Below are 24,180 nucleotides of genomic sequence, written 5' to 3' on the forward strand. Positions count from 1 at the left end.
AATAAATCTTATCAAATTAAAATACCGCTTAGAATAAAACTCAGTCTACCAAATACATGACAGGTTTCAAGAGTGAACTAAGTATGACACACCAGTTATAATGATGAATTTGTATATCACTTTTATTTTATTTGATAGGGTCTCGCCATGTTGTTCAGGGTGGCCTCGAACTCCTTGACTCAAGCCATCCTCCTGCCTCAGGCTCCCAAGCAGCTGGGACTACAGGTGTGCGCCACGGTGCCTAGCTCCATGTATCACTTTTGAGTCATGAGGTTGTATTAAATTGTTGGTTTTCTAAAAAATTTGTGGCCAGGTGCGGTGGCTTATGCCTGTAGTCCCAGCACTTTGAGAGGCTAAGGCAGGCGGATCACCTGAGGTCAGGAGATGGAGACCGTCCTGGCCAACATGGTGAAACCCCGTCTCTACTAAAAATACAAAAATTAGCTGGGCGTGGTGGTGGGTGCCTATAATCCCAGCCACTCGGGAGGCTGAGGCAGGAGAATCACTTGAACCCGGGAGGCAGAGGTTGCAGTGAGCCAAGATCACACCACTGCACTCCAGCCTGGCGACAGAGCGAGACTCTGTCTCAAAATTAGAAAGTGTCTCTATCACTCAGGCTGGAGTGCAGTGGTACAATCAAAGATCGCTGTAACCTTGAACTCCTGGGCTCAAGTGATCCTCCGTCCTTGGCCTCCCAAAGTGCTGGGATTAAAGGTGTGACCCACTGTACTCAGCCTCTATTAAATTCCAAATGGGAGAGGGAGAGAAGCCAGCAGGTGCGGCAATATCACCAACCAGCCAACGACACTTCAGTTTTCTAATGTTATACTGCATATAAGTCTATTTAAATTTGCTATGTGTTCATTAAAACTAAAACCATAAATCAATGATGATAAGACACTGGTTTAAGAAAAATGTAGGCCGGGCACAGTGGCTCACACCTGTAATCCCAGCACTTTGGGAGGCCGAGGTGGGCAGATCACCTGAGGTCAAGGTCAGGAGTTAGAAACCAGCCTGGTCAACGTGGCAAAATCCCATCTCTACTGAAAATACAAAAATTAGCCAGATATGGTGGTGCATGCCTGTAATCCCAGCTACTCGGGAGGCTGAGGCACAAGAAAGAACTGCTTGAACCCGGGAGGCGGAGGTTGCAGTGAGCCCAGACTGCGCCACTGCACTCCATCCTGGGCAACAGAGCACGACTCCGTCTCAGAAACAAACAAACAAAAATTTACACCTTAACTAAAGGTATGGATCCTCAGCGCCACCTACCTGCCCTGGAGTGGGCCTGGAATATCTCTGGATATGAGCTTCTTTCCATTTTCCTCTTCTGTTCTTCTAATTTAAAGAAAAGAAAAAGCTGTTCATTTGTTTCATCATACCAAATTTCTAACGCCTGAACATGCAAACATGACCATGTTGCCTATAACCTCCCAGTGACTGAGGCAGGATTTCAAACACATTTATCACATCTCCCTGCCTCCAGTTTCAGGTATCGTTTGAATTTCTGGAAAAGACAAGAATATGCAACAAAAAAGTTCCACCCACTTCTTGTTTACTTGGTGCTCTATATGACCTGAATATATAATAAGTATTTATAGAGTCAAATCAATATATTAAGTAAATGAAACTCTTAATAGACAGAATTAAATAGTATAAGTCTTTCCTCTCAATTTCAAAATCCTTTAATTACAAGGCACCTTTTACCCAAGACAAACACCAATTTTCAAGTCAGCTGAAGCTGTGTGTGACACTGTGAAGCCAAGAGGCACCTTTAACAGAAAGAACCCAGAGCCACTGGCTTCACAGCAGGCTGAACTCGTTGAACAGGGTCACCTCTGTCCTACTCACCTCTGACTGTCCTCCAGCATCTTCACTGCCTCCTTCAAGTTTTTTCCCATTTCAGCTAACGTGGGGTCTGCTATCTGGGGAAAAAAAAAAAAAGAAAGAAAGAAATTTTAATAATCCTCTATTACCTCTACAACACAATTCACCCAGAAAAATTAAGTGCATAATTTCTTCTGGATTTACTGTGAAATACATGATTTTAAAACCTGCAATAGTACAAAAGTATAACAGAAAAAGTAAAAGTCTTCCAGCCCCACTTCCTAGAGGAAGCTGCTGTTTTTTTTATTTTTTGAGATGGAGTCTTACTCTGTTGCCCAGACTAGAGTGCAATGGCATGACCTTGCTCACTGCAACCTCTGCCTCCTGGGTTCAAGTGATTCTCTTGCCTCAGCCTCCCAAGTAGCTGGGATTACAGGCACACACCACCATGCCCAGCTAATTTTTATATTTTTAGTAGAGACGGGGGCTTTCACCATGTTGGCCATGCTAGTCTCGAACTCTTGACCTCAAGTGATCTGCCCGCCTTAGCTTCCCAAAGTGCTGGGATTGCAGGTGTGAGCCACCGTGCCTGGCCTCCTTAAGTTCCTTTTGAATTTTAGTGCCATGTGTACACCTATCTCCCATCCAAAAAGTAAACAAAATAGAATTTAAATTTTTCTGCAGAATTATAATTTTTTCACCATTCATTCTGGGAAGAACCACGTGAGGCCAAAACCAAGGACCCTACCCTTCTTCACTTGGTACCACCTTCCCACTTGACAAGTTACAAGTCCCATGGGGGTAACCACAAGGTCCCCTCAGCCTGGCCACTGTACACAGCCCCAGGGTACTGGCAACTCATGACCTACACTCCAAGGCAACTGGACAACTTGGTCTTTGGTAAGATCACTTATGATAACAAAGTGAGTCAGCTTCGCTTCAGACAAGCCATGTGGCAGTGATACAAAGACATGCTATTTTGACAAATATTATTTTTGAGACAGTCACTCTGTTACACAGACTGGGGTACAGTGGTTTGATCGTGGCTCACTGCAGCCTTGACCTCCAGGGATCAAGTGATCCTCCCACCTCAGCCTCCTGAGTACCTGGGAATACAAGTGCTCGCCACCATGCCTGGCTAATTTTCAAAATTTTTTTGTAGATACAAGGTCTCATTATGCCGCACAGACTGGTCTCAAACTCCTGAGCTCAAGTTATCCTTCTGCTGGGATTACAGGCTGAGCCACTGTGCCCGAACTTTTTGCAGAATTAAAACATACACATTCATTTTCCTTTCTCTATTCTTAATCTCTGTAGTTATTTTTAGGGAGAAAATTCTTGTTGACTTCAATCTCTATGTAGTATGAGTTGTGTTATAACAATAAATTATATATTATATTACATATAATATCATATATAAGTTATAGCTCTTTTGTTCCCCTCTTACTCTTCTAAGTGTGCTGCTTAAAGGAAGAGCTGTGTTTACCTTTTCCTATTGCTCACTGTATATCTAGCAATATCTTACAGCATGGCATACAATACGTACGTATTTAAAACTGCATTGCCTCCTCAAAATTGTTTTTAAGAAATTCCACTCCATTTATCAACATAAGATTCAGAAATTGTTACATTCTAGAAGGGACCTAAGGGATCTAGTCCAGGGATTTTCCAGCTGTGTTCTCCTGAGCCTTAAGGTCCCTGGGAGGACTCTGAGAAGGAAGGGTTAGGTAAGCAGTTGGGGCTTCTAACTCCCTAGCAGATCAGCTCTGTTTTGTATAACAGGGTTTTGAGTAAAGTTTTTATTTGTAAAAAGTTTCATTGAATGATAAAGGGGATATCACCACCGATCCCACAGAAATACAAACTACCATCACAGAATACTATAAACATCTCTACGCAAATAAACTAGAAAATCTAGAAGAAATGGATAAATTCCTCGACACATACACCCTCCCAAGACTAAACCAGGAAGAAGCTGAATCTCTGAATAGACCAATAACAGGCTCTGAAATTGTGGCAATAATTAAGAGCTTACCAACCAAAAAAAGTCCAGGACCAGATGGATTCACAGCCGAATTCTACCAGAGGTAAAAGGAGGAGCTGGTACCATTCCTTCTGAAACTATTCCAATCAATAGAAAAAGAAGAAATCCTCCCTAACTCATTTTATGAGGCCAGCATTATTCTGATACCAAAGCCTAGCAGAGACACAACAAAAAAAGAGAATTTTAGACCAATATCCGTGATGAACATCGATGCAAAAATCCTCAATAAAACACTGGCAAACCGAATCCAGCAGCACATCAAAAAGCTTATCCACCATGATCAAGTGGGCTTCATCCCTGGGATGCAAGGCTGGTTCAACATATGCAAATCAATAAATGTAATCCAGCATATAAACAGAACCAACAACAAAAAGCATACGATTATCTCAATAGATGCAGAAAGGCCTTTGACAAAATTCAACAACCCTTCATGCTAAAAACTCTCAATAAATTGGGTATTGATGGACCGTATCTCAAAATAATAAGAGCTATTTATGACAAACCCACAGCCAATATCATACTGAATGGGCAAAAACTGGAAGCATTCCCTTTGAAAACTGGCACAAGACGGATGCCCTCTCTCACCACTCCTATTCAACACAGTGTTGGAAGTTCTGGCCAGGGCAATGAGGCAGGAAAAGGAAATAAAGGGTATTCAATTAGGAAAAGAGGAAGTCAAATTGTCCCTGTTTGCAGATGACATGATTGTATATCTAGAAAACCCCATCGTCTCAGCCCAAAATCTCCTTAAACTGATAGGCAACTTCAGCAAAGTCTCAGGATACAGAATCAATGTACAAAAATCACAAGCATTCTTATACACCAATAACAGACAAACAGAGAGCCAAATCATGAGTGAACTCCCATTCACAATTGCTTCAAAGAGAATAAAATACCTAGGAATCCAACTTACAAGGGATGTGAAGGACCTCTTCAAGGAAAACTACAAACCACTGCTCAATGAAATAAAAGAGGATACAAACAAATGGAAGAACTTTCCATGCTCATGGGTAGGAAGAATCAATATCGTGAAAACGGCCACACTGCCCAAGATAATTTACAGATTCAATGCCATCCCCATCAAGCTACCAACGACTTTCTTCACAGAATTGGAAAAAACTACTTTAAAGTTCATATGGAACCAAAAAAGAGCCCGCATTGCCAAGTCACTCCTAAGCCAGAAAAACAAAGCTGGAGGCATCACGCTACCTGGCTTCAAACTATACTACAAGGCTACAGTAACCAAAACAGCATGGTACCGGTACCAATACAGAGATATAGACCAATGGAACAGAATAGAGCCCTCAGAAACAATGCCGCATATTACAACTATCTGATCTTTGACAAACCTGACAAAAACAAGAAATGGGGAAAGGATTCCCTATTTAATAAATGGTGCTGGGAAAACTGGCTAGCCATATGTAGAAAGCTGAAACTGGATCCCTTCCTTACATCTTATACAAAAATTAATTCAAGATGGATTAAAGACTTAAACATTAGACCTAAAACCATAAAAACCCTAGAAGAAAACTTAGGCCTTACCATTCAGGACACAGGCATGGGCAAGGACTTCATGTCTAAAACACCAAAAGCAATGGCAACAAAAGCCAAAATTGACAAATGGGATCTCATTAAACTAAAGAGCTTCTGCACAGCAAAAGAAACCACCATCAGAGTGAACAGGCAACCTACAGAATGGGAGAAAATTTTTGCAATCTACTCACCTGACAAAGGGCTAATATCCAGAATCTACAAAGAACTCAAACACATTTACAAGAAAAAAAACAAACAACCCCATCAAAAAGTGGGCGAAGGATATGAACAGACACTTCTCAAAAGAAGACATTTATGCAGCCAAAAGACACATGAAAAAATGCTCATCATTACTGGCCATCAGAGAATGCAAATCAAAACCACAATGAGATACCATCTCACACCAGTTAGAATGGCAATCATTAAAAGGTCAGGAAACAACAGGTACTGGAGAGGATGTGGAGAAATAGGAACACTTTTACACTGTTGGCGGGACTCTAAACTAGTTCAACCATTGTGGAAGTCAGTGTGGCGATTCCTCAGGGATCTAGAACTAGAAATACCATTTGATCCAGCCATCCCATTACTGGGTATATACCCAAAGGATTATAAATCATGCCGCTATAAAGACACATGCACACGTATGTTTATTGTGGCACTATTCACAATAGCAAAGACTTGGAACCAACCCAAATGTCCATCAATGATAGACTGGATTAAGAAAATGTGGCACATATACACCATGGAATACTATGCAGCCACAAAAAATGGTGAGTTCATGTCCTTTGTAGGGACATGGATGAAGCTTGAAACCATCATTCTCAGCAAACTGTCTCAAGGACAAAACAACAAACACCTCATGTTCTTACTCATAGGTGGGAATTGAACAATGAGACTAAATGGACACAGGAAGGGGAACATCATACACTGTTGCTTGTTGTGGGGTGGGGGGAGGGAGGAGGGATAGCATTAGGAGATATACCTAACGCTAAATGAAGAGTTAATGGGTGTGGCACACCAACATGGCACATGTATACATATGTAACAAACCTGCACGTTGTGCACACGTACCCTAAAACTTAAAAAGTATACTTTTAAAAAATTTTTTTTAAAAATTAAAAAAAAAAGTGTCATTGAAAAGAAGAAAAAAAATTCTTTTGAAGGCCAAGGCAGAAGAATCACTTGAGGCCAGGAGTTTCAGATCAGCTTGGGCAACACAGTGAGAAATAAATTAGCTGGGTGTGGTGGTGCACCCCTGTAGTCCTAGCTACTTGGGAGGCAGAGGTAGGAGGATCACTTGAGCCTGGGAGTTTGAGGCTACAGTAAGCTATGATTGTGTCACTGCACTCCAGCCTGGAACAGAGTAAAACCCTGTCTCAAAAAAAAAAAAAAAAAAGTATAGCATAAAAACGTCTGATTCTGGTCTAACATTTTGGAGGGGAGGAAACTAAGATGCAGAGAGGTTAAGCGACTTGCCTATGGTCATGGAGCTGATAAATGACAATGAGGTGCCAAAACCTGGGGTCCCTGACTCTTGTTTCTGACCTCTATTATATCACACTGGCTCCCACAAGGGCTTACAAGGTAATCATTTAGCCACGACCAAATTTTTAGATAAAATAGACAAATTTTAAAACAAGTGTTTTCAATAAAATTCACCACTTTAACTATGAGAAGGCTCAGAAAGCACTCGAAAAAGGCCTCAGTGCTGACAGTGAGGAGAATGAGGAATATGATGGTCAAGAGAATTTATCTTCACCCCTGAGTCAGCTGGTGATGCTCCTGACGATCCTCACTGCTGTGACACTCCCATGTGTCCCCTACCACCTAGCCAAATGATAAGATAAACAGTTTGGCTTGATTCACACCTTCATGCTCCCAACGACCATCCTGTCTGAAACATCCTCATGACTTTTATCTATCTCTCGCCTAGCACCTATTCAATTACAAGTCAATAATTCCAGGAAGCCTTTACAGATAAAGCCACTTTTGCTCTTTCCCATCCCCTCTAATGATACTGATGCCTTTTTTCCTAAACCAAAAATCTAGATTTGTTGCTTAACAATGTTGGTTGTATTTATGGGGACAATGGGACAGAATGCTTGCAGTTGTTGTGGCTGCCATTTATCCTCATGATTCCTTACACCCTTTACTGTGAATTGTTTTATAGATGTGCTTTCCAGTATAAACGTGCTCTCCAATTAGATTACAAGCTTCTTGAAGGCAAGGATTCAGACTCCTACTAATTTTGACTTCTCTTTAGACCACGGGTCTAAAGTTAGCTCAATTCTCCAATTGTCACATTAACCTGAAAATCCCTTAGGAAGGCATGCCAGAGTGGATATCAACATACTGTTCTCTAAGTGCAACACAGCTATTTCTTTCAACAGAATTATAATGAATATTTCCGTTAAGAATAGATAAAATATGCCAGGTGTGGTGGCTCGTGCCTGTAATCCCAGCACTTTGAGAGGTCAAGCCAGGAGGATCAGTTGAGTCCGGGAGTTTGAGATGAGCCTGGGCAACATGGCAAAACCTCGTCTCTACAAAAAATACAAAAAAAGTAAGCCGGGCATGGTAGTGCATGCCTGTGGTCTCAGCTACTCAGGAGGCTGAGGCAAGAGGACTGCTTGAGCCCAGGAGGTCAAGGTTACAGTGAGACAAGATTGTGCCACTGCCTGGGTGACAGAGCAACAACTTGTCTCAAAAAAAAAAAAAAAAAAATAGACAAAATACAGCTTAGGCAATATGACAAAACCCCATATCTGCAAAAAATACAAAAATCAGCCAGGCGTGGTGGTGCATGCCTGTAGTCCCAACTACTTGGGAGGTTTAGGTGGGATGATCACTTGAGCCTGGGAGGTTGAGGCTCTGGTGGTGAGCCATGATCACACCACTGCACTCCAGCCTGGTCAACAGAGTGAGAACCTGTCTCGACAACAACAAATACACACACACACACACACACATATCTAAATACATATATAATACATATATATACACACAAAATAGTTTAGAAGCCGCATTGTGTGAACATGCATTTATAAACACTAAAATCCCATGTAATGACAAGCTGCTTAAACTGAAAGGCAGGAGGGAAATGCAGATTCGCAATCCCCAGGTGAATCTCTGACTCTGGAGTGCACACGCAGTTTACGTAAATGTAAACTGGCTTATGTTTAAATTGTTCTTGCTGGCCGGGCGCAGTGGCTCACGCCTATAATCCCAGCACGTTGGGAGGCCGAGGTGGACGGATCACCTGAGGCCCAGGAGTTCGAGACCAGCTTGGCCAACATGGCAAAATCCCGTCTCTACTAAAAATACAAAAATTAGCTGGGCATGGTCACGTATGCCTGTAGTCCTAGATACTTGGAAGGCTGAGGCAGGAGAATCGCTTGAACCCAGAAGGTAGAGGCTGCAGTGAGCTGAAATTGCGACACTGCACTTCAGCCTTGGCGCCAGAGCAAGACTGTCTCAAAAAATTAAATAAAAATAAATAAATCGTTCTTGCTCTTCAGGGAGTAAGCCCAGGGGGGAGTGGGTGGGTAGGAAAAGCAGCACTGATAGTTAAGTTTGGGTGAATAAATGTGAACAATGACTCCAATGCCATAGACCCTCACGTGTTTGTTGCATTAATTGGATAATTCAAAATATAAAGTATTATCCAGTTTCAGGATAATATTAAGATCTAAACCAATGAATGCTCTATGAAAAGTTGTAGATTAACTGATCCCTTAAAACTAAAAACAGCGTCTTCATAAGCTTCTACTGAGGGCAGCTACCACTTCCTTCATCACATTTCTTATCCTCAATAGCTGTGGGCAATGTCAAAATAGCTGTATGATCAACATTAATAAACAACACCAGGGCAACAGCCAGACACAAACCTAAATGAAGAATTAAATTGTATAAAGATGTATAAAGATGTCTATTAGTTAGTACATAGGAAACTGTTTGATAATGTTGGCAGAAAAAAAAAAACAGGCCAGGCGCAGTGGCTCACACCTGTAATCCCAGCACTTTGGGAGGCCAAGGTTGGCGGATCACCTGAGGCCAGGTGCTTGAGACCAGCCTGGCCAACATAGCAAAACCCCGTCTCTACTAAAAATACAGAAATTAGCCAGGCGTGGTGGGGGGTGCCTGTAATCCCAGCTATTCGGGAGACTGAGGCAGGAGAACTGCTTGAACCTGGGAGGCGGAGGCTGCAGTGAGCAGAGATGGTGCCACTGCACTCCAGCCTAGGCGACAGCAAAATTCCATCTCAAAAAACAAAAACAAAAAACAAAGGAAAAACAGTATTCTATGTCAAGTTCCTGGGAAGAATGTCAAATAATTTCTGAATCCCTTAGCACTGAGTGCAGGGTCAGACACAGAGTAAGTATTCAATCAGATTTATGATCCTTATAATTACTAATACTTACTGGGTTGCTTACTATATTCCAGGCATTGTGCTAATAATTAACGCCTCTACACACATTACTTCCTCACAAGCCCCAAATCATAGTACATTTTAGAGCCAGAACTTAAAACTAAGTAAAATTCTAGGACCAGTGCTCTTAACCACTGGGCAATACTGCTTCTCAATTTTATCAAGTAAGTAAATGAAGCAACTCAACACTTTAAAAAAGCTTGTACTCAAAAATCATATTTAGAACTAAGGTTTAATTTTAAAGATTATCCTTGCTTGATTAATGTTTTCACCTGGGAAGAAAGTGACTCTTTACAGGGAAAATTTCTACTTTACAACAGTCTCAACTAGATGGCCGTAAACTCATCATCCAGATCAGGGCATTTTTTTTTTTTTTCCTTTTTCCACCAACTCTTAAACCCAAGCATTTTTAAGGGTGAAAGCATGGCCAGGCATGGTGGCTCACACCTGTAAAACCAGCACTTTGGGAGGCCAAAGCGGGGCAGATCACCCGATGTCAAGAGTCTGAGACCAGCCTGGCCAACATGGTGAAACCCCGTCTCTACTAAAACTACAAATATTAGCTGGGCGTGGCGGTGTGCGCCTGTAGTCCCAGCTACTCAGGAGGCTGAGGCACAAGAATCACTTGAACCTGGGAGGTGGAGAATGCAGTTAGCCAAGAATGCGCCACTGCACTCTAGCCTGGGCAGCAGAGCAAGACTCTGTCTCAAACAAAAATCCCAAAACCAAAAAAAGTGCAACAAAGCATTTACAGAGTGGGTATATCTACGTGCACATTTTCTGATAGATACTAATTGCTGAGAATTTAGACACAGTTTTACCTCTCTACAAATTCATAAATTATATTTCAAGTACAGTTAATTCTGTTGTATAAATGAAGTGGGTTCAATATTTTTGCTACAATTTTATCTAACACAGTTGCATGATAGGTATGATTTAATTCTCCTTTCCTAAGAAGAACCATTCAAAAAACAACAACAACAACAACAAAAAAAAAAAAACAAGAAAACCAGGCCCACTCGGGGTCACTGGTGAATTCTACCAGACATTTAGGGAAGAAGTAACAGGTCCTCTATACAAACTGTTCCAGAAACTAAGGGAGAGAATACTGCCCCCCATTCCGTGAGCCAGCATTACTCTGATACCAAAGCCAGACCGAGAAAAGCCGCTGGCCGGGCGCGGTGGCTCACGCCTGCAATCCCAGCACTTTGGGAGGCCGAGGTGGGAGGATCACGTGAGCCCCAGAGTTTGAGACCAGCCCGGGCAACATGGCAAGACTCCGTCTCTAAAAAACCAAAAAATTAGCTGGGCGTGGAGGCACAGTCCTGTAGTCCCAGGTGCTCAGGGGGCCGAGGGTGGAGGACCGCTTGAGCCCAGGAGGTTGAGGCTGCAGTGAGCTGAGATCACGCCACTGCCCTCTAGCCTGGGTGACAGAGCAAGACCCTGTCTCAAAAAAAAAAAAAAAAAAAAAAACTACAGATAATCTCTGCAAAGAGAATCCAGTAATATGTGAGTATAACATACGACTCGGCAAGATCTATCCTGGGAACACGAGGCTGGCTGAAAATGACTCGGTGTAACTCGCTGTGTGGACACACAGAGGAACCACGGAGCGAAAGCATCTGAGAAATTCGGCCCCCACTGTGAGAAAGCCTCCGCAGACCAGGAACAGGGAGAACATCCTCGCCAATGAGCGTGCTTACCGCTGTGTGAGGGGAGACGTCCCCCAGGACTGGGAACGAGGACGGCACACAAACCAGCAGGGCTCACTCAAGGCTGGCCGTGGTCTGCCCTGACATCCACCACAACACCCTGCGGGTTCCAGGCTGTGCAGCGGGCAAGAGAAAGGAAGTAACATACACAGAGAGGTGAAAAGGAAGTAACGTACACAGAGGGGTGAAAAGGAAGACGACAAACGGACCCACTGACAGACATGGGCTGTCCACGCAGAAAACCCCAAAGAGCCGACAGAGAGCTTTGAGATCTAGTAAGTGTGTTTCATAAAGATGCAAAACACAAGGTCAATAAATTCTATATGCTACCAACGAACAACTGGAAACGGGAACCTTAAAAGCACCGTTGACAACAGGAAACCATCAGGAAACACCCAGAAGTCTCACAACATTCACATCAAGCGTACACGGAAAGCTACAAAAATCCTGCCGAGAGACACGGACGGCGCCTGTGGACTGGGCCTCCCGCGGCTATGAAGACGGCAGCTGGGCCCACAGGGATCCATTCACTCAGTGAGATCTCACTCAAAAGTTCAGATTTTTTGTTTTTGTTTTGGAAATGGAGTTTCGCTCTCGTTGCCCAGGCTGGAGTGCAGTGGCGCGATCTTGGCTCACTGCAACCTCCACCTCCCCAGTAGCTGGGATTACAGGCGTGTGCCACCATCCCTGGCTTTTTTTTTTTTTTTTTTTTTGAGACAGAGTCTCGTTCTGTCGCCCAGGGTGGAGTACGGTGGCGCGATCTCAGCTCACCGCAAGCTCCGCCTTCCAGGTTCACGTCATTCTCCTGCCTCAGCCTCCCAAGTAGCTGGGACTACAGGTGCCTGTCATCACGCACAGCTAATTTTTTGTATTTTTAGTAGAGACGGGGTTTCACCGTGTTAGCCAGGATGGTCTCGATCTCCTGACCTCGTGATCCACCCGCCTTGGCCTCCCAAAGTGCTGGGATGACAGGCGTGAGCCACCGCGCCCAGCCAGAAGGAGCTTATTCTTATGTGTTTTCATACAAAGGCAAAGAAACCAGAATAGCCAACGTAGCGCGGGACAGAAGCAGTGAGAAGCTCAGCACAGGATGGCAAAAGTGACCACATCGCTCCAGCGTGCACCACGGGAGGCTGGTGGGGGCCACGGTCCACGTGGTCACGGGACCAGCGCTCACCACCACGTCACAGTCCAACACACGTTCCCACAGGATGGCCGAGCAAGGACGGGCTGAGTCTAAGATTCACACACAGGCAGCCCAACACCAGAATGGCCCCGACAGTTCCCCACGGCGCCCAAGTCGGAGGCTTCTCACTGCAGCCAGCTCTGCCGCGGCAACGGACAGACGCGTGCAGCAGTGGGACGGAGGAAGGTTCCGGAACAGAGCCCGCACACGGCACAGTCACGACGCCGAGGCAACGCTGCGGCCTGCAAAGCTGGTGTTGGGACAGTCGGACACCTGGACACCCACATACCACAAGGGGAACCTCAATCCGAGCTTCACACCCCACAGGGAAGGTTACTCAAGCGGACCCCAGACCAAAACGCAAAACATCGCAGAGGAAAATCTTTGTGGCTTCGGATTCAGGAATGAATTCTTAGATATGACACCAAAAACACCGCTGAAAAATAACCAGTCAGTGTCTCCTCCTCCAAATTCAGAACATCTCTGAGACACCACGTGAAGAGGGGGTGAAAACCTACATCACAAACTAGGAAAAAGGTGAACACTTCGCAAATAAAGGGTTTGTATCCTGAAGACACGAAGAACCCTCACACTCCGTGAGAAAGCAACCAGCCCATGGCCTCTCGGGGCCTCCGAGGCTGGAAGGCCGAATTGGGGGCTGGAATGGCCACGGGCCCTGCAGCCTGCCCAGCAGGTGCCAGCCGTGGGATAAGGACAGACATCGTTGGCGAAACACGTCTTGACTCGGCCTCCCCGTGCTGGGCCTGATGTGCGAAGCCTCGCGCCCAGGATCACAGAACCCCACGCGGGGGACAACGGGCGGGGGGCTCCCGGGTCCCGCCACTGAGCTGCGGTAAACGGGGTGCCGCAGGGAGACTGCACCGAGGCCCGGCCCCGTCGTCGGCTGTCCTTACCTCACCGGCCCCGTGTCAGGTCTCACCCCCACCGCCGTGTCCGCGCACCCCACCTGACTGGCCCCACATCCCCCGGCTGCACACACACCCGTCCCCCCACTCACCCGTTCCCCCACTCACCCGTCCTCCCACTCACCCGTCCTCCCAGGGCTCTCCCGCGGTCTCCTCGGCCACCAGGATGTCGTACTCCTCGGCCGCATACTTCTCCCAGTCCGAGAGCTCGGGGCCGCCGCTGTCACCGTCCTGGAGGAAGCACACGGGTTACGCACATGGCGTGGCACGGCCCAGCCCGCGTGCCCGCTGCACTCACCCTGAGCAGGGAGATCTGCTCTTTCTGCTCGTGGTCGAGGTACTTCTCGATGTTGAAGAAAGTGTCGAAGACGACGTTGGCCAGCTCGCAGCGCTTCAGGTCCTGCAGCGTGATCTTCCCTGCGAGGAGGGGAGTGCGTCCAAGGCGCGTGAGCCCGGCCTCACCTTCGGGGCCTGAGTGTGGGGTGCGTGCATCCTGTCACACGTGCTTAAGGACGCGGCACGAAGCTCCAGGCTCTCACGCCACGTGTTTGACGTGAAAGGCGGACACACGAGTGTCCTGGTTCTGGGTGGGGACTGAGGCGTGGGAGGCCGTGACGCGGAGGCGGCTAGGGGCCACTGATGCCCCAAGGACGCGTGGACTGGGACGTGGCGCAGGGAGGCGTGGCCAGCAGGGGCGCCCCTGGATCTGAAATTACAGAGAACGGAGCTCCCCGTGCAGGCAGAGGCCAGAGTGTGTCCCGGGGACACTGAGCAGCAGGAGGAGCCCCACGGCCAGGGAGGGGCAGGGCTGCAGGGCGGTGCCCGGGCCTCAGAGCCATCTCCAAAGTGAAAGTCCCAGAGCTGAATTCTGAGATGCAGAAGAAAGCCAGGCGGCATGGACGGTGGGGCTCCCCTTTGCCTTAGAGGGCACGGGGGTGGGTGGGAGGAGCTGGGTCGATGGTGCGGAGGGAACAGGGCTGAGAAGAGGAGGGGTGGGGGTGAGAGGGGAGGAGCCGGGGTGGGGGTGAGAGGGGAGGAGCCGGGGTGGGGGTGAGAGGGGAGGAGCCGGGGTGGGGGTGAGAGGGGAGGAGCCGGAGGGGTAAGAGGGGAGGAGGCGGAGGAGGCAGGGGGTGAGAGGGGAGGAGGCGGGGGGGGGAGAGGAGAGGAGCCGGGGGGGGGAGAGGGGAGGAGGCGGGGGGGGAGAGGGGAGGAGGTGGGGGGGGGAGAGGGGAGGAGCCGGGGCGGTGAGAGGGGAGGAGCCGGGGGGGTGAGAGGGGAGGAGCCGGGGGGGTGGGGGTGAGAGAGGAGGAGACGGGGGGTGGGGGTGAGAGAGGAGGAGACGGGGGGTGGGGGTGAGAGGGGAGGAGACGGGGTTGGTGGGGGTGAGAGGGGAGGAGACGGGGTTGGTGGGGGTGAGAGGGGAGGAGACGGGGGGGTGAGAGGGGAGGAGACGGGGGGGTGAGAGGGGAGGAGACGGGGGGGTGAGAGGGGAGGAGACGGGGGGTGGGGGTGAGAGGGGAGGAGACGGGGGGGTGGGGGTGAGAGGGGAGGAGCGGGAGGGGGGGGTGAGAGCGGAGGACCACCTTGTGCGACAACAGCATGAATGTGGCAACTGCTCCCTCAGCCCAGTGCTGACATCCCCAGTGAGCTCCGGCCCTAGGTTCTCCAGGTCACCCTCGGCGGGTGTTGACGCCCCGAATAGGAGGTTCTTGCGGCCCTTTCCCAGTGTCCCCTCGCAGCAGGGACAGTGCCTCACAGGGACGTCCCTTCACCCTGGGCCGTCCTCCCTCCCGTCCGTCCCCTCACCCTGGGCCGTCCTCCCTCCCGTCCGTCCCCTCTCCCTGGGCCGTCCTCCCTCCCGTCCGTCCCCTCACCCTGGGCCGTCCTCCCTCCCGTCCGTCCCCTCACCCTGGGCCGTCCTCTCGCCCGTCCGTCCCTTCACCCTGGGCCGTCCTCTCGCCCGTCCGTCCCTTCACCCTGGGCCGTCCTCTCGCCCGTCCGTCCCCTCACCCTGGGCCGTGCCCTCACGGGGCATCACCTTCAGTCCTCGGCTTGACCACGTCCAGCATCTGGCAGAGGCAGTCCTGGAAGGGCAGGGCCTCGATGGCCATGCTGTCCAGCCTTCGGCACTGCTCCTCGTAGAAGTACTCGAGCTCGAACATGGACAGGGCGCCGTCCCCGTCCAGGTCCATGCAGCGGAACCAGTACTCGATGCTGCGGCACAGCGAACTCTGTCAGCCCCTGCTCTGGGCCCTCCCAGCCCGTGACCTGCAGCCCCTGGGGCAGCCCCCCACCGGGCGCGCACACGTTCCCCCTGTGCCTTGCAGCCCCCACCGGGCACGCACGCGTCCCCGTCCCCTGCAGCCCCCACAGGGCGCACACGCGTCCCTGTCCCCTGCAGCCCCCACCGGGCATGCACGCGTCCCCGTGCCGTGCAGCCCCCAGCAGGCGTGCAGGCATCCGCCTGGGGACACATGTCACATGGGCGGCTCCCGGCCCCTCCACCGGGACAAACGCACGCCGCAGCAGGAACCCACCTGGTCGGTGTTTTTTTGTCTTCCTCAGAGATCAAAAACCAGACAAAGTCGGCATAGCTGATCTTCCCTTCCTTCTGCACTTTTCTGCCTCTAGATCCAAAGCCAGGATGGAGAGACGATGATGCATGTCAGGGAGAGCTTCACAGAAACGGAGCCCCTGCCCACGCGCCTTGGTGAGGGGAGCCCCCCGGGCCCGGCTGTCCTCCTGCCCCTCCTCCTGCCCCTCCAGGGAGGAGGTGGAGGCCCCATGGCCAGAGGGTTTCCCCCAGATCCAGGTGGGGTCAGGAGTGCACCTTCGTTACTGCTCACTCAGGCCCAGCGCCCGACAAGAACCCCCGACCTGGGGCCTGGGCCACCCCCTTCCTCAGACCTCACGTGACAGAGTCTTGTGCCACCCCCCCCCACTAGGGTTTCACGTGACAGAGACACGTGCCCCCCTCCTCAGGGCCTGGGGTGACAGCCACTCGCTGTGGGGACACGAAAAGCTCATGTCAGGCAACGATGAGGAGAGGGACCCGGGTCCTCACAGGGGCAATGGCTGCCGTCAGGCGCCTGAGCCGTACGTACCGTGTGACTGCTCCTGAGAAGATCCTGTCGATCATCTTGGTAGAAATGGCTGGAAAGGAATGGGGTTGATGGGCAGCCCACACCGTGCCTCGGCCCCAATGTCACCACCCCCCAGAGCCGAGACTGGATGCGGTGGGGACGGAAAAGCTGAGAGGAGGCCTGGGTCTGGGAGAGCCCCGGGGCCCCGATGCCCCTGCACGGCCCCTCCTGGGTGCCCGCCACGCTTTCCCGTCAAGCAGAGCCAAGTCCAGTGTGAAATCCACAGAGCGCAAAGCTGACCGCGGCTCCAAGACCGACTTGTAAAGAGCAGAATATTCAGGCCTCAAAGGTTCAGCTTTCAGACGGAGAGAGAGACCTCGAGTGTGATCACGGAAACAAACACGTTTCAACCAAAGCTTCACTAACGAGAGGCGGGAGTGAAACCTCACTAACAGGAGGCGGGAGGGAAACCTCAGCAACAGGAGGCGACAGTGAGACCTCAGCAACAGGAGGCCGGAGTGAAACCTCAGCAACAGGAGGCGGGAGTGCTACCTCAGCAACAGGAGGCGGGAGGGAGACCTCACCAACAGGAGGCGGGAGGGAGACCTCACCAACGAGAGGCGGGAGTGAAACCTCACCAACGAGAGGCGGGAGGGAGACCTCACTAACGAGAGGCGGGAGTGAAACCTCACCAACAGGAGGCGGGAGTGAAACCTCACCAACAGGAGGCGGGAGAGAGACCTCACTAACGAGAGGCGGGAGTGAAAGCACCGTCGCCGTCAGCTCGGGCCGCCACGAGAAGGTCCCGCAGCCTGGGCGGCCATCCCTGCGGTCACCGGTGTCCCTGGGACGCACGAGCCAAGGTGCCCCCCTCTTCAGGCCGCAGTGCGGGAGAAACAGTGCAGCCCGGCCGCACACGGCATCCTGCCCTGGGACCGAGAGTGAGCTCCAGAGGAACGCGGAAAGCTGGGGCCGCGCCGGGGGTTCACAGGGACAGTGAGCGCCTGGTTCTGGGCCGATTCCCAGCTGTGCAGGTGCTGGCTCAGGTCACACGGGCCGGCGCTGTGGAGCTGTGCTCTCATCGTGGCTAGGTAGGGGCCCAGGGCGCAGGTGGCTCCCTGAACTGAGCGCAGGACAAATCCAGGGAATGCTACGTCTGCTCAGGTGCATGTCCGACGCGGGGATCTACTGCAGCCACGTGACCCACGACCAGCCCCGGGAGACGCAGACGGGTGCAGCTCACATTCGGGGAACCAGGCATATATGAGTCGACCACACACAACAGATGCCACCGTAATTCGGAAACAGTCTTGGTCATATGCTTTTTTTGAGGTAAAAAGCACACTTAGGCCGGGCGCGGTGGCTCACGCCTGTAATCCCAGCACTTTGGGAGACCGAGGCGGGCGGATCACGAGGTCAGGAGATCGAGACCATCCTGGCTAACACGGTGAAACCCCGTCTCTACTAAAAATACAAAAAATTAGCCGGGCGTGGTAGTGGGCGCCTGTAGTCCCAGCTACTCGGGAGGCTGAGGCAGGAGAATGGCGTGAACCCGGGAGGTGGAGCTTGCAGTGAGCCGAGATCGCACCACTGCACTCCAGCCTGGGCGACAAAGCAAGACTCCGTCTCAAAAAAAAAAAAAAAGCACACTTAAAGGAATCCTTTAGAAAACTCCAGCCCCACAGGCCACAGGCCGCTTTGAGTTCCTGCAAGTGTGGATGACTCTTAGAAGGGCCGGGAGGTGGCTGCTGTGAGGACACCTGGGCGGCACCAGCTCCCGAGGCGGTATTTGAACGACCTCTAAGCCTGGGACTCCACCTAGTCCAGGATTGGATGGAAACTGCTCCAGGCCTTGGGGGCTGCAACCTGGAGCTCCTGAGGGAAGGCGTGTGGTCTGCCCGCCCTTGCTCGGGTGTTAACAAGGAAGCCCCACAGCGCTGCTGGCCCTCGGGCCAGGAGCTTCAGGACCAACGGCCACACTGACCCTGTAGACGCCCGCAGGCAGAGGCCGCAGGCAGAGGCCTCGGGCAGAGGCGCACGCGGGGACCCAGACACGGGCCAGCGACTGGGGAAGGAGAGGCAGCTGCAGACACAGAGCGGCGAGTGGGGAAGGAGAGGCAGCTGCAGACACACAGCGGGGAGTGCGGAAGGAGAGGCAGCTGCAGACCCGCAGGCCCTGAGAGAAGGGTGTGCTCGGTGTCCCCGCGGCCCGCCCGCCCCTGTGCCCCCGTGCACCGTGGTCATTGTGCCGCGCCAGGTCGTCCGCATCGATGAGCAGGTCGTGGTCCGTGTCCAGCTCCCAGAACTTGCAGTAGATGACATAGAAATGCTCGTACGAGAAGAATTCGGTCAGCTGGTTGATGTCCGCCTCCTCCTCCAGCAGCGCCACATTCTGCCAAAGGACCCAGGCGGCCTGAGCGCGGGGCCTCTGCGGGGACGCCCCAAGTCCGCCCGGCTGCGGGCGGGGCAGGGAAGGCTGGGCGGGGCGGGGCCGCTCCGTGGGTGGGGGGGACTGGGCAGTTGGGGCCGGGGGCGCTCCGAGTGGGGGCAACTCTGCGGTGGGGGGAGTTCCAGCATGGGGGTGGCTCCCTAGGCGGGCTTGGGGGTGGGGGTCAGCTCTAGGGGAGTCAGGGCTCGGCTCCCCCTCAGGGTGGTGCCCAGTACGGCCCCACCCGCCTCCTAGATCAACCGTGGACCCCCAACCGCAGGCGGCGCGGTTCCAGTGCTCACAGGCCTGGGGGTGGGCTGGGAGCGCGGTGGAGGTGGAGGTGGAGGTGGAGGTGGGGGTGGGGGTGGGAGTGGGGGGGAGGGGGAAGGAGGGGGGGTGGAAGAGGGGGGGAGGGAAGGGACTGGAGGTAGGAGAGGTAGGGACAAGGCAGGTGGCAGGGGGCAGGGGGCAGGGGGCAGGGGGCCGCTCCGCACCTGCAGGAAGGAGCTCCTCCGCAGCTCGGCGCAGGTGATCCTGCCGGACCAGGACCGGTTCACGGCGTAGAAGATCCGCTGGATGACCTGCGGGGGCGCCGTCAGTGCGGTGGGTGCGCAGACCCCCAGGAGCCCCGCCCCACACGGAGACCGGGAGCCAGGAGAGGGGCGCGGCCTTGGTCTCAGCCGCACCGGGCCCGCCAGGGCACAGGCGGGGGCAGCGGGAAGGGCCCTGCGGGAGGCGCCACCCCAGGCCGCGGAAAGCGGGGAGGGTCTGGCCGGGGACGCCCCGGAGCTACACGGGTCCAGGACAGGTGGGAAAGGGGCGCGGCCACCCCGAAAACCAGAGTCCCCCCAACACCGGGCTCCTGGGCGGGCGGAGACCCTCCCAGGGCGCGGCCGCCTCCTCCGAAAGCTCAGGACCCCCGGGCCCCGCCCGCCCCGCTCCGCAGAAGCCCCGCGGCGGCCGCTGCAGAAACACCCGCGCCCCGCGCTGGAACCGATGGCCTCTCCGCTGGGGACCCACCGTGGTGATGTAGCGCGAGTGGAACTCGGACGCCTCCTTCAGGAACGACAGCCCCGGGTGCGTGTTCACCACGTCCTGCGGGTGGGAAGACACGAGGCGCGCGGTGTAGACGCCGGCCCTCCCGTGAGGTGTGCGGTGTGGACGCTGCAGACGCGGACCCTCCCGTGAGCGATGAGGTGTGCGGTGTAGAAGCCGGCCCTCCCGTGAGGGATGAGGCATGTGGTGTAGACGCGGGCCCTCCCATGAGGTGTGCGGTATAAACGCGGGCCCTCCCGTGAGGGATGAGGCCTGTGGTGTAGACGCCGGCCCTCCCGTGAGGCATGCGGTGTAGACGCGGGCCCTCCCATGAGGTGTGCGGTGTAGACGCGGGCCCTCCCATGAGGGATGAGGCGTATGGTGTAGACGCCCGCCCTCCCGTGAGTGATGAGGCATGTGGTGTAGACGCGGGCCCTCCCATGAGGTGTGCGGTGTAGACGCGGGCCCTCCTGTGAGGGATGAGGTGTGCGGTGTAGACACCGGCCCTCCCGTGACGGATGAGGCGTATGGTGTAGATGCGGGCCCTCCCGTGAGGCATGCGGTGTAGACGCGGGCCCTCCCGTGAGGGATAAGGCGTATGGTGTAGACGCCAGCCCTCCCATGAGTGATGAGGCATGTGGTGTAGACGCGGGCCCTCCCATGAGGTGTGCGGTGTAGACGCGGACCCTCCCGTGAGGGATGAGGCATGTGGTCTAGACGCCGGCCCTCCCGTGAGGCATGCGGTGTAGACGCGGGCCCTCCCGTGAGGCATGCGGTGTAGACGCGGGCCCTCCCGTGAGGCGTGCGGTGTAGACGCCGGCCCTCCCTTGAGGCATGCGCTGTAGACGCGGGCCCTCCCATGAGGTGTGCGGTGTAGACGTGGGCCCTCCTGTAAAGGATAAGGCATATGGTGTAGACGCCAGCCCTCCCGTGAGGGATAAGGCCTGTGGTACAGACGCAGGCTCTCACCTGCAAGAAGGGGACAAAGTCCTCCTGCACCAGGTAGTTGCAGCTGGGGCTCATGAGCAGATGGACGAACTTGGCCGTGTCATCGTGGCAGTTCTGGAGGATTCTGGAAGGACAGGATGACTGGGCACCACCCTCACAGGGGGGTGGCTTTCGACCCCACAGACGCAGGGTGGGAACACGTGTGTGGTGTTCCACGTGGTGCGTGGCAGGTGGCCGCACACGACGGCCAGGCCTGTGCCCATATAAGGGTTTCTCCTCTCACTGCGGCAGCCTCAGGGGGCACCCGTCCTGGCACCACAGGGACCTGGGGACACCTCCGCCCTCCCGACACAGCCCCCTGCCCAGCCCAGGACTCACTTTCTCCACATGGTGACGAACTTGTGGACGGACACGGAGCCCGTGCGCTCCCCGCCGGCGCCATAGAAGAGCGGCCCCTTCCAGTAGAGGGGGCAGCTGCAGGCCTGGGGCAGAGAGGGCAGGAGTGGGCAGTCAGCGGGGCCTGGACGCCGGCGCTCCTGCTGCGTACCTCGCGCCTGACCGACGCTGCCCAGAGACCCTCTGCTGCAGAAAGACACAGCACGCTCAGCGAGGCCTGTCCGGGCGTCTGCAAACTCAACGTGGCTTTCGCTCCAGCCTTCAAACAGTCACGAGAGCTGAGTGTGGGAGTGCCGGGCACGCAGTCTCCCCTGACCACAGACCACGCGTGGGCACTGTAACCAGAGGCAGCTGCATCCCCAGCGTCTGGAAATCAAGCGGCACGTACTAAGAACCAGTAAGTATGGGAATAAATGGCCCCGTCAGCCAGGCAACGCGGTGAATCGGACGGCGACAGAAACATCTCATGGAATGTGTGGGACGCACCTACAGCAGCGACCCATGGCAGGTTCACAGCCTTAAATACACGCGTGAGGAAGGAAAGTTTAAAATCGATCGTCTACACTTCTACCCCAAAGGAACAAATACATGGCAGAGATGCAACGAAAAGTAAATAGTAACAGAAAATCAACAAAATCAAAACTCAATGATTTGAAAGATTTCTTAAAAATTAATTAACCCTGGCTGGACTCGGTGGCTCATGGCTGTAATCCCAGCACTTTAGGAGGCCAAGGGGGGTGGATCACCTGAGGTCAGGAGTTGGAGACCAGCCTGGCCAACATGGTGAAACCCTGTCTCTACTAAAAACACAAAAATTAGCCTGGCATGGTGGCAGACGCCTGTAATCCCAGCTACTCGGGAGGCTGAGGCAGGAGAATCACTTGATCCTGGGAGGTGGAGGTTGCAGTGAGCCACGATCACACCACTGCACTCCAGCCTGGGTGACAGAGAGAGACTCTGTCTCAAAAAAAAAAAAAAAAAAAAAAAAAGAGAGCAAATACAGATTAGCCATGTCAGCTGTAACTACAGATCCTACAAACATCAGATAGTGGATGCTCATGAATCACTTTATGCCTATAAGTCAGATGACTGGTGAAACAGACTCCCTGATGAACAAGTCAAAAAATAAACTACAATAGAAAATCTGAAAGAGCTGTTTCTGCAAGAAATTGTGTCCATAATTTAAAACTGTTCCACCAAGAAAATTCCAGCCCCCAAAGGCTGCTCCCATGAGTCGACCAAACATTGAAGGAAGAAATCACACATGCGTTCCCCTGGAGAAGAAAAACGAGGGGCGTTTCCCAGTGCCTGTTCCGAGGCTGGCACAGCCTGGACGCGGTCAGGGACACAGGAAGTCACAGGCCAGTTATCACTGGAGAGCAGAGGCAGAAATCCCACACAGAACACACAGTAGCAAGTCCAACTCGGCAATAACTGAAAAATCATAATAATAATAGACCAGGAAACCAGAATCAGGAGGGACACTCTTACTGTCATAAAGGGTGCTATGGCCTGAATGCCTGGGTCCGCAAGATCCACGTGTTGAAATCCTCTCCCCCGAGGCGATGGTGTTGGGAGGTGGGGCCTCATGAATGCGATGAGTCCCCTTCTAAGGGACCCCAGAGAGCTCCCTCACCCCTTCCACCCCGTGAGGACGCAGCGGGAAGGCGCCGTCGATGAACCAGGCACCACTCTGCCACACCGAGATCTTCCAGCCTGCAGACCTGTGAACAGTAAATGTCTTGCTGGTGACGAGCTGCCCGGGCTATGGTGTTTCGTGACAGCAGCCTGAATGCTCAGACAAAGGGCCTCTACGAAACACCCCAGCTGCTCAGACAGCGATGACACACGAACACTTCCTCCCTGTGCTGGGAACAAGAAGACAGTGTCACCACCAAGGCCGCCTGGACGGCCGAGCCAGGGCAGCAGGCAAGGGAAAGGCTGAAAGATACGCCGACAGGCAGGAAGAGGCAGAACCGTCATAATTCACAAGCAACACACTGTGTAGACAATCCAAATGCTTACCAAATACGGGAATTCATAAGTATCTTCAGCAAAGTTGCTGCATCCAAGGACAATATGCAAAAATAAATTATTTCAATATACTGGCAACAAACAACTAGAAAATAAAATCTTCAATAATGCCATCTATCAAGAGCATGAAAAATCAACCTACGAAAAAATGGAACAAAAATCACACACAGTGTCTACAAAGCAAACTGCAGGGCACGGCTGGGTGAAATTAAAGACGACCTCAACGTGGTGAGGTGGACCTCACTGCTGAGTTCACAGACTGCAATTTCCTCCAGACGACTCTGTTGACCCACAGTCCACGCGATCCCCACCCAAAGTCCAGCAATCCCCATCCACATGCACCGAGGGCCTGTTGTTTTGGGGTTTGTAGTATACACGGACAGGCTCATGTGAAAACTTACCAGGGAACACAAAAGAACTCACAGGGGGACCAAGTTGGTGGATATAAGTCCTACCGCCCGGTTTCAACCCTTCCTGTAAAGTCAGAGTAATGAAGACTCAGTCAGTCTCCGTCAGGCACCGGTGGCCTAAGAGAGCAAGGGAAGGAAGTGAGTTGGGACAGAGCCCCGTGGAATATCCACAGGCAAACACACTTCACA

At 52.6% G+C, this 24,180-nt stretch overlaps 1 protein-coding gene across 4 annotated transcripts in view; it reads right to left on the reverse strand.

The window, feature by feature from the left end:
* Positions 1–1,851: 1,851 nt before the first annotated feature.
* Positions 1,852–24,180, reverse strand: part of LOC101147502 (serine/threonine-protein phosphatase 2A regulatory subunit B'' subunit beta) — a 55,989-nt gene continuing 33,660 nt past the window's right edge. Inside the window, exons 3-14 of one of the 4 annotated variants that reach the window (XM_055366337.2) lie at positions 21,530–21,633; positions 21,173–21,275; positions 20,189–20,263; positions 19,663–19,749; positions 18,976–19,132; positions 16,762–16,810; positions 16,195–16,284; positions 15,696–15,871; positions 13,956–14,074; positions 13,782–13,888; positions 11,537–11,659; positions 1,852–1,925 (exon numbers count right to left, since the gene is read on the reverse strand). In XM_055366337.2, coding sequence (XP_055222312.1) covers positions 1,922–1,925; positions 11,537–11,659; positions 13,782–13,888; positions 13,956–14,074; positions 15,696–15,871; positions 16,195–16,284; positions 16,762–16,810; positions 18,976–19,132; positions 19,663–19,749; positions 20,189–20,263; positions 21,173–21,275; positions 21,530–21,633 — 1,194 coding nt within the window. In that variant the 3' untranslated portion in view covers positions 1,852–1,921. Of the gene's footprint in view, positions 1,926–11,536; positions 11,660–13,765; positions 13,889–13,955; positions 14,129–15,695; positions 15,872–16,194; positions 16,285–16,761; positions 16,811–18,975; positions 19,133–19,662; positions 19,750–20,188; positions 20,264–21,172; positions 21,276–21,529; positions 21,634–24,180 lie in introns of all 4 variants that reach the window. The other 3 variants (XM_055366336.2, XM_055366338.2, XM_063699696.1) reach the window with 3 other exon arrangements.

Source organism: Gorilla gorilla, chromosome 18, assembly GCF_029281585.2.
Source record: "Gorilla gorilla gorilla isolate KB3781 chromosome 18, NHGRI_mGorGor1-v2.1_pri, whole genome shotgun sequence".
Lineage (NCBI taxonomy): Eukaryota > Metazoa > Chordata > Mammalia > Primates > Hominidae > Gorilla > Gorilla gorilla.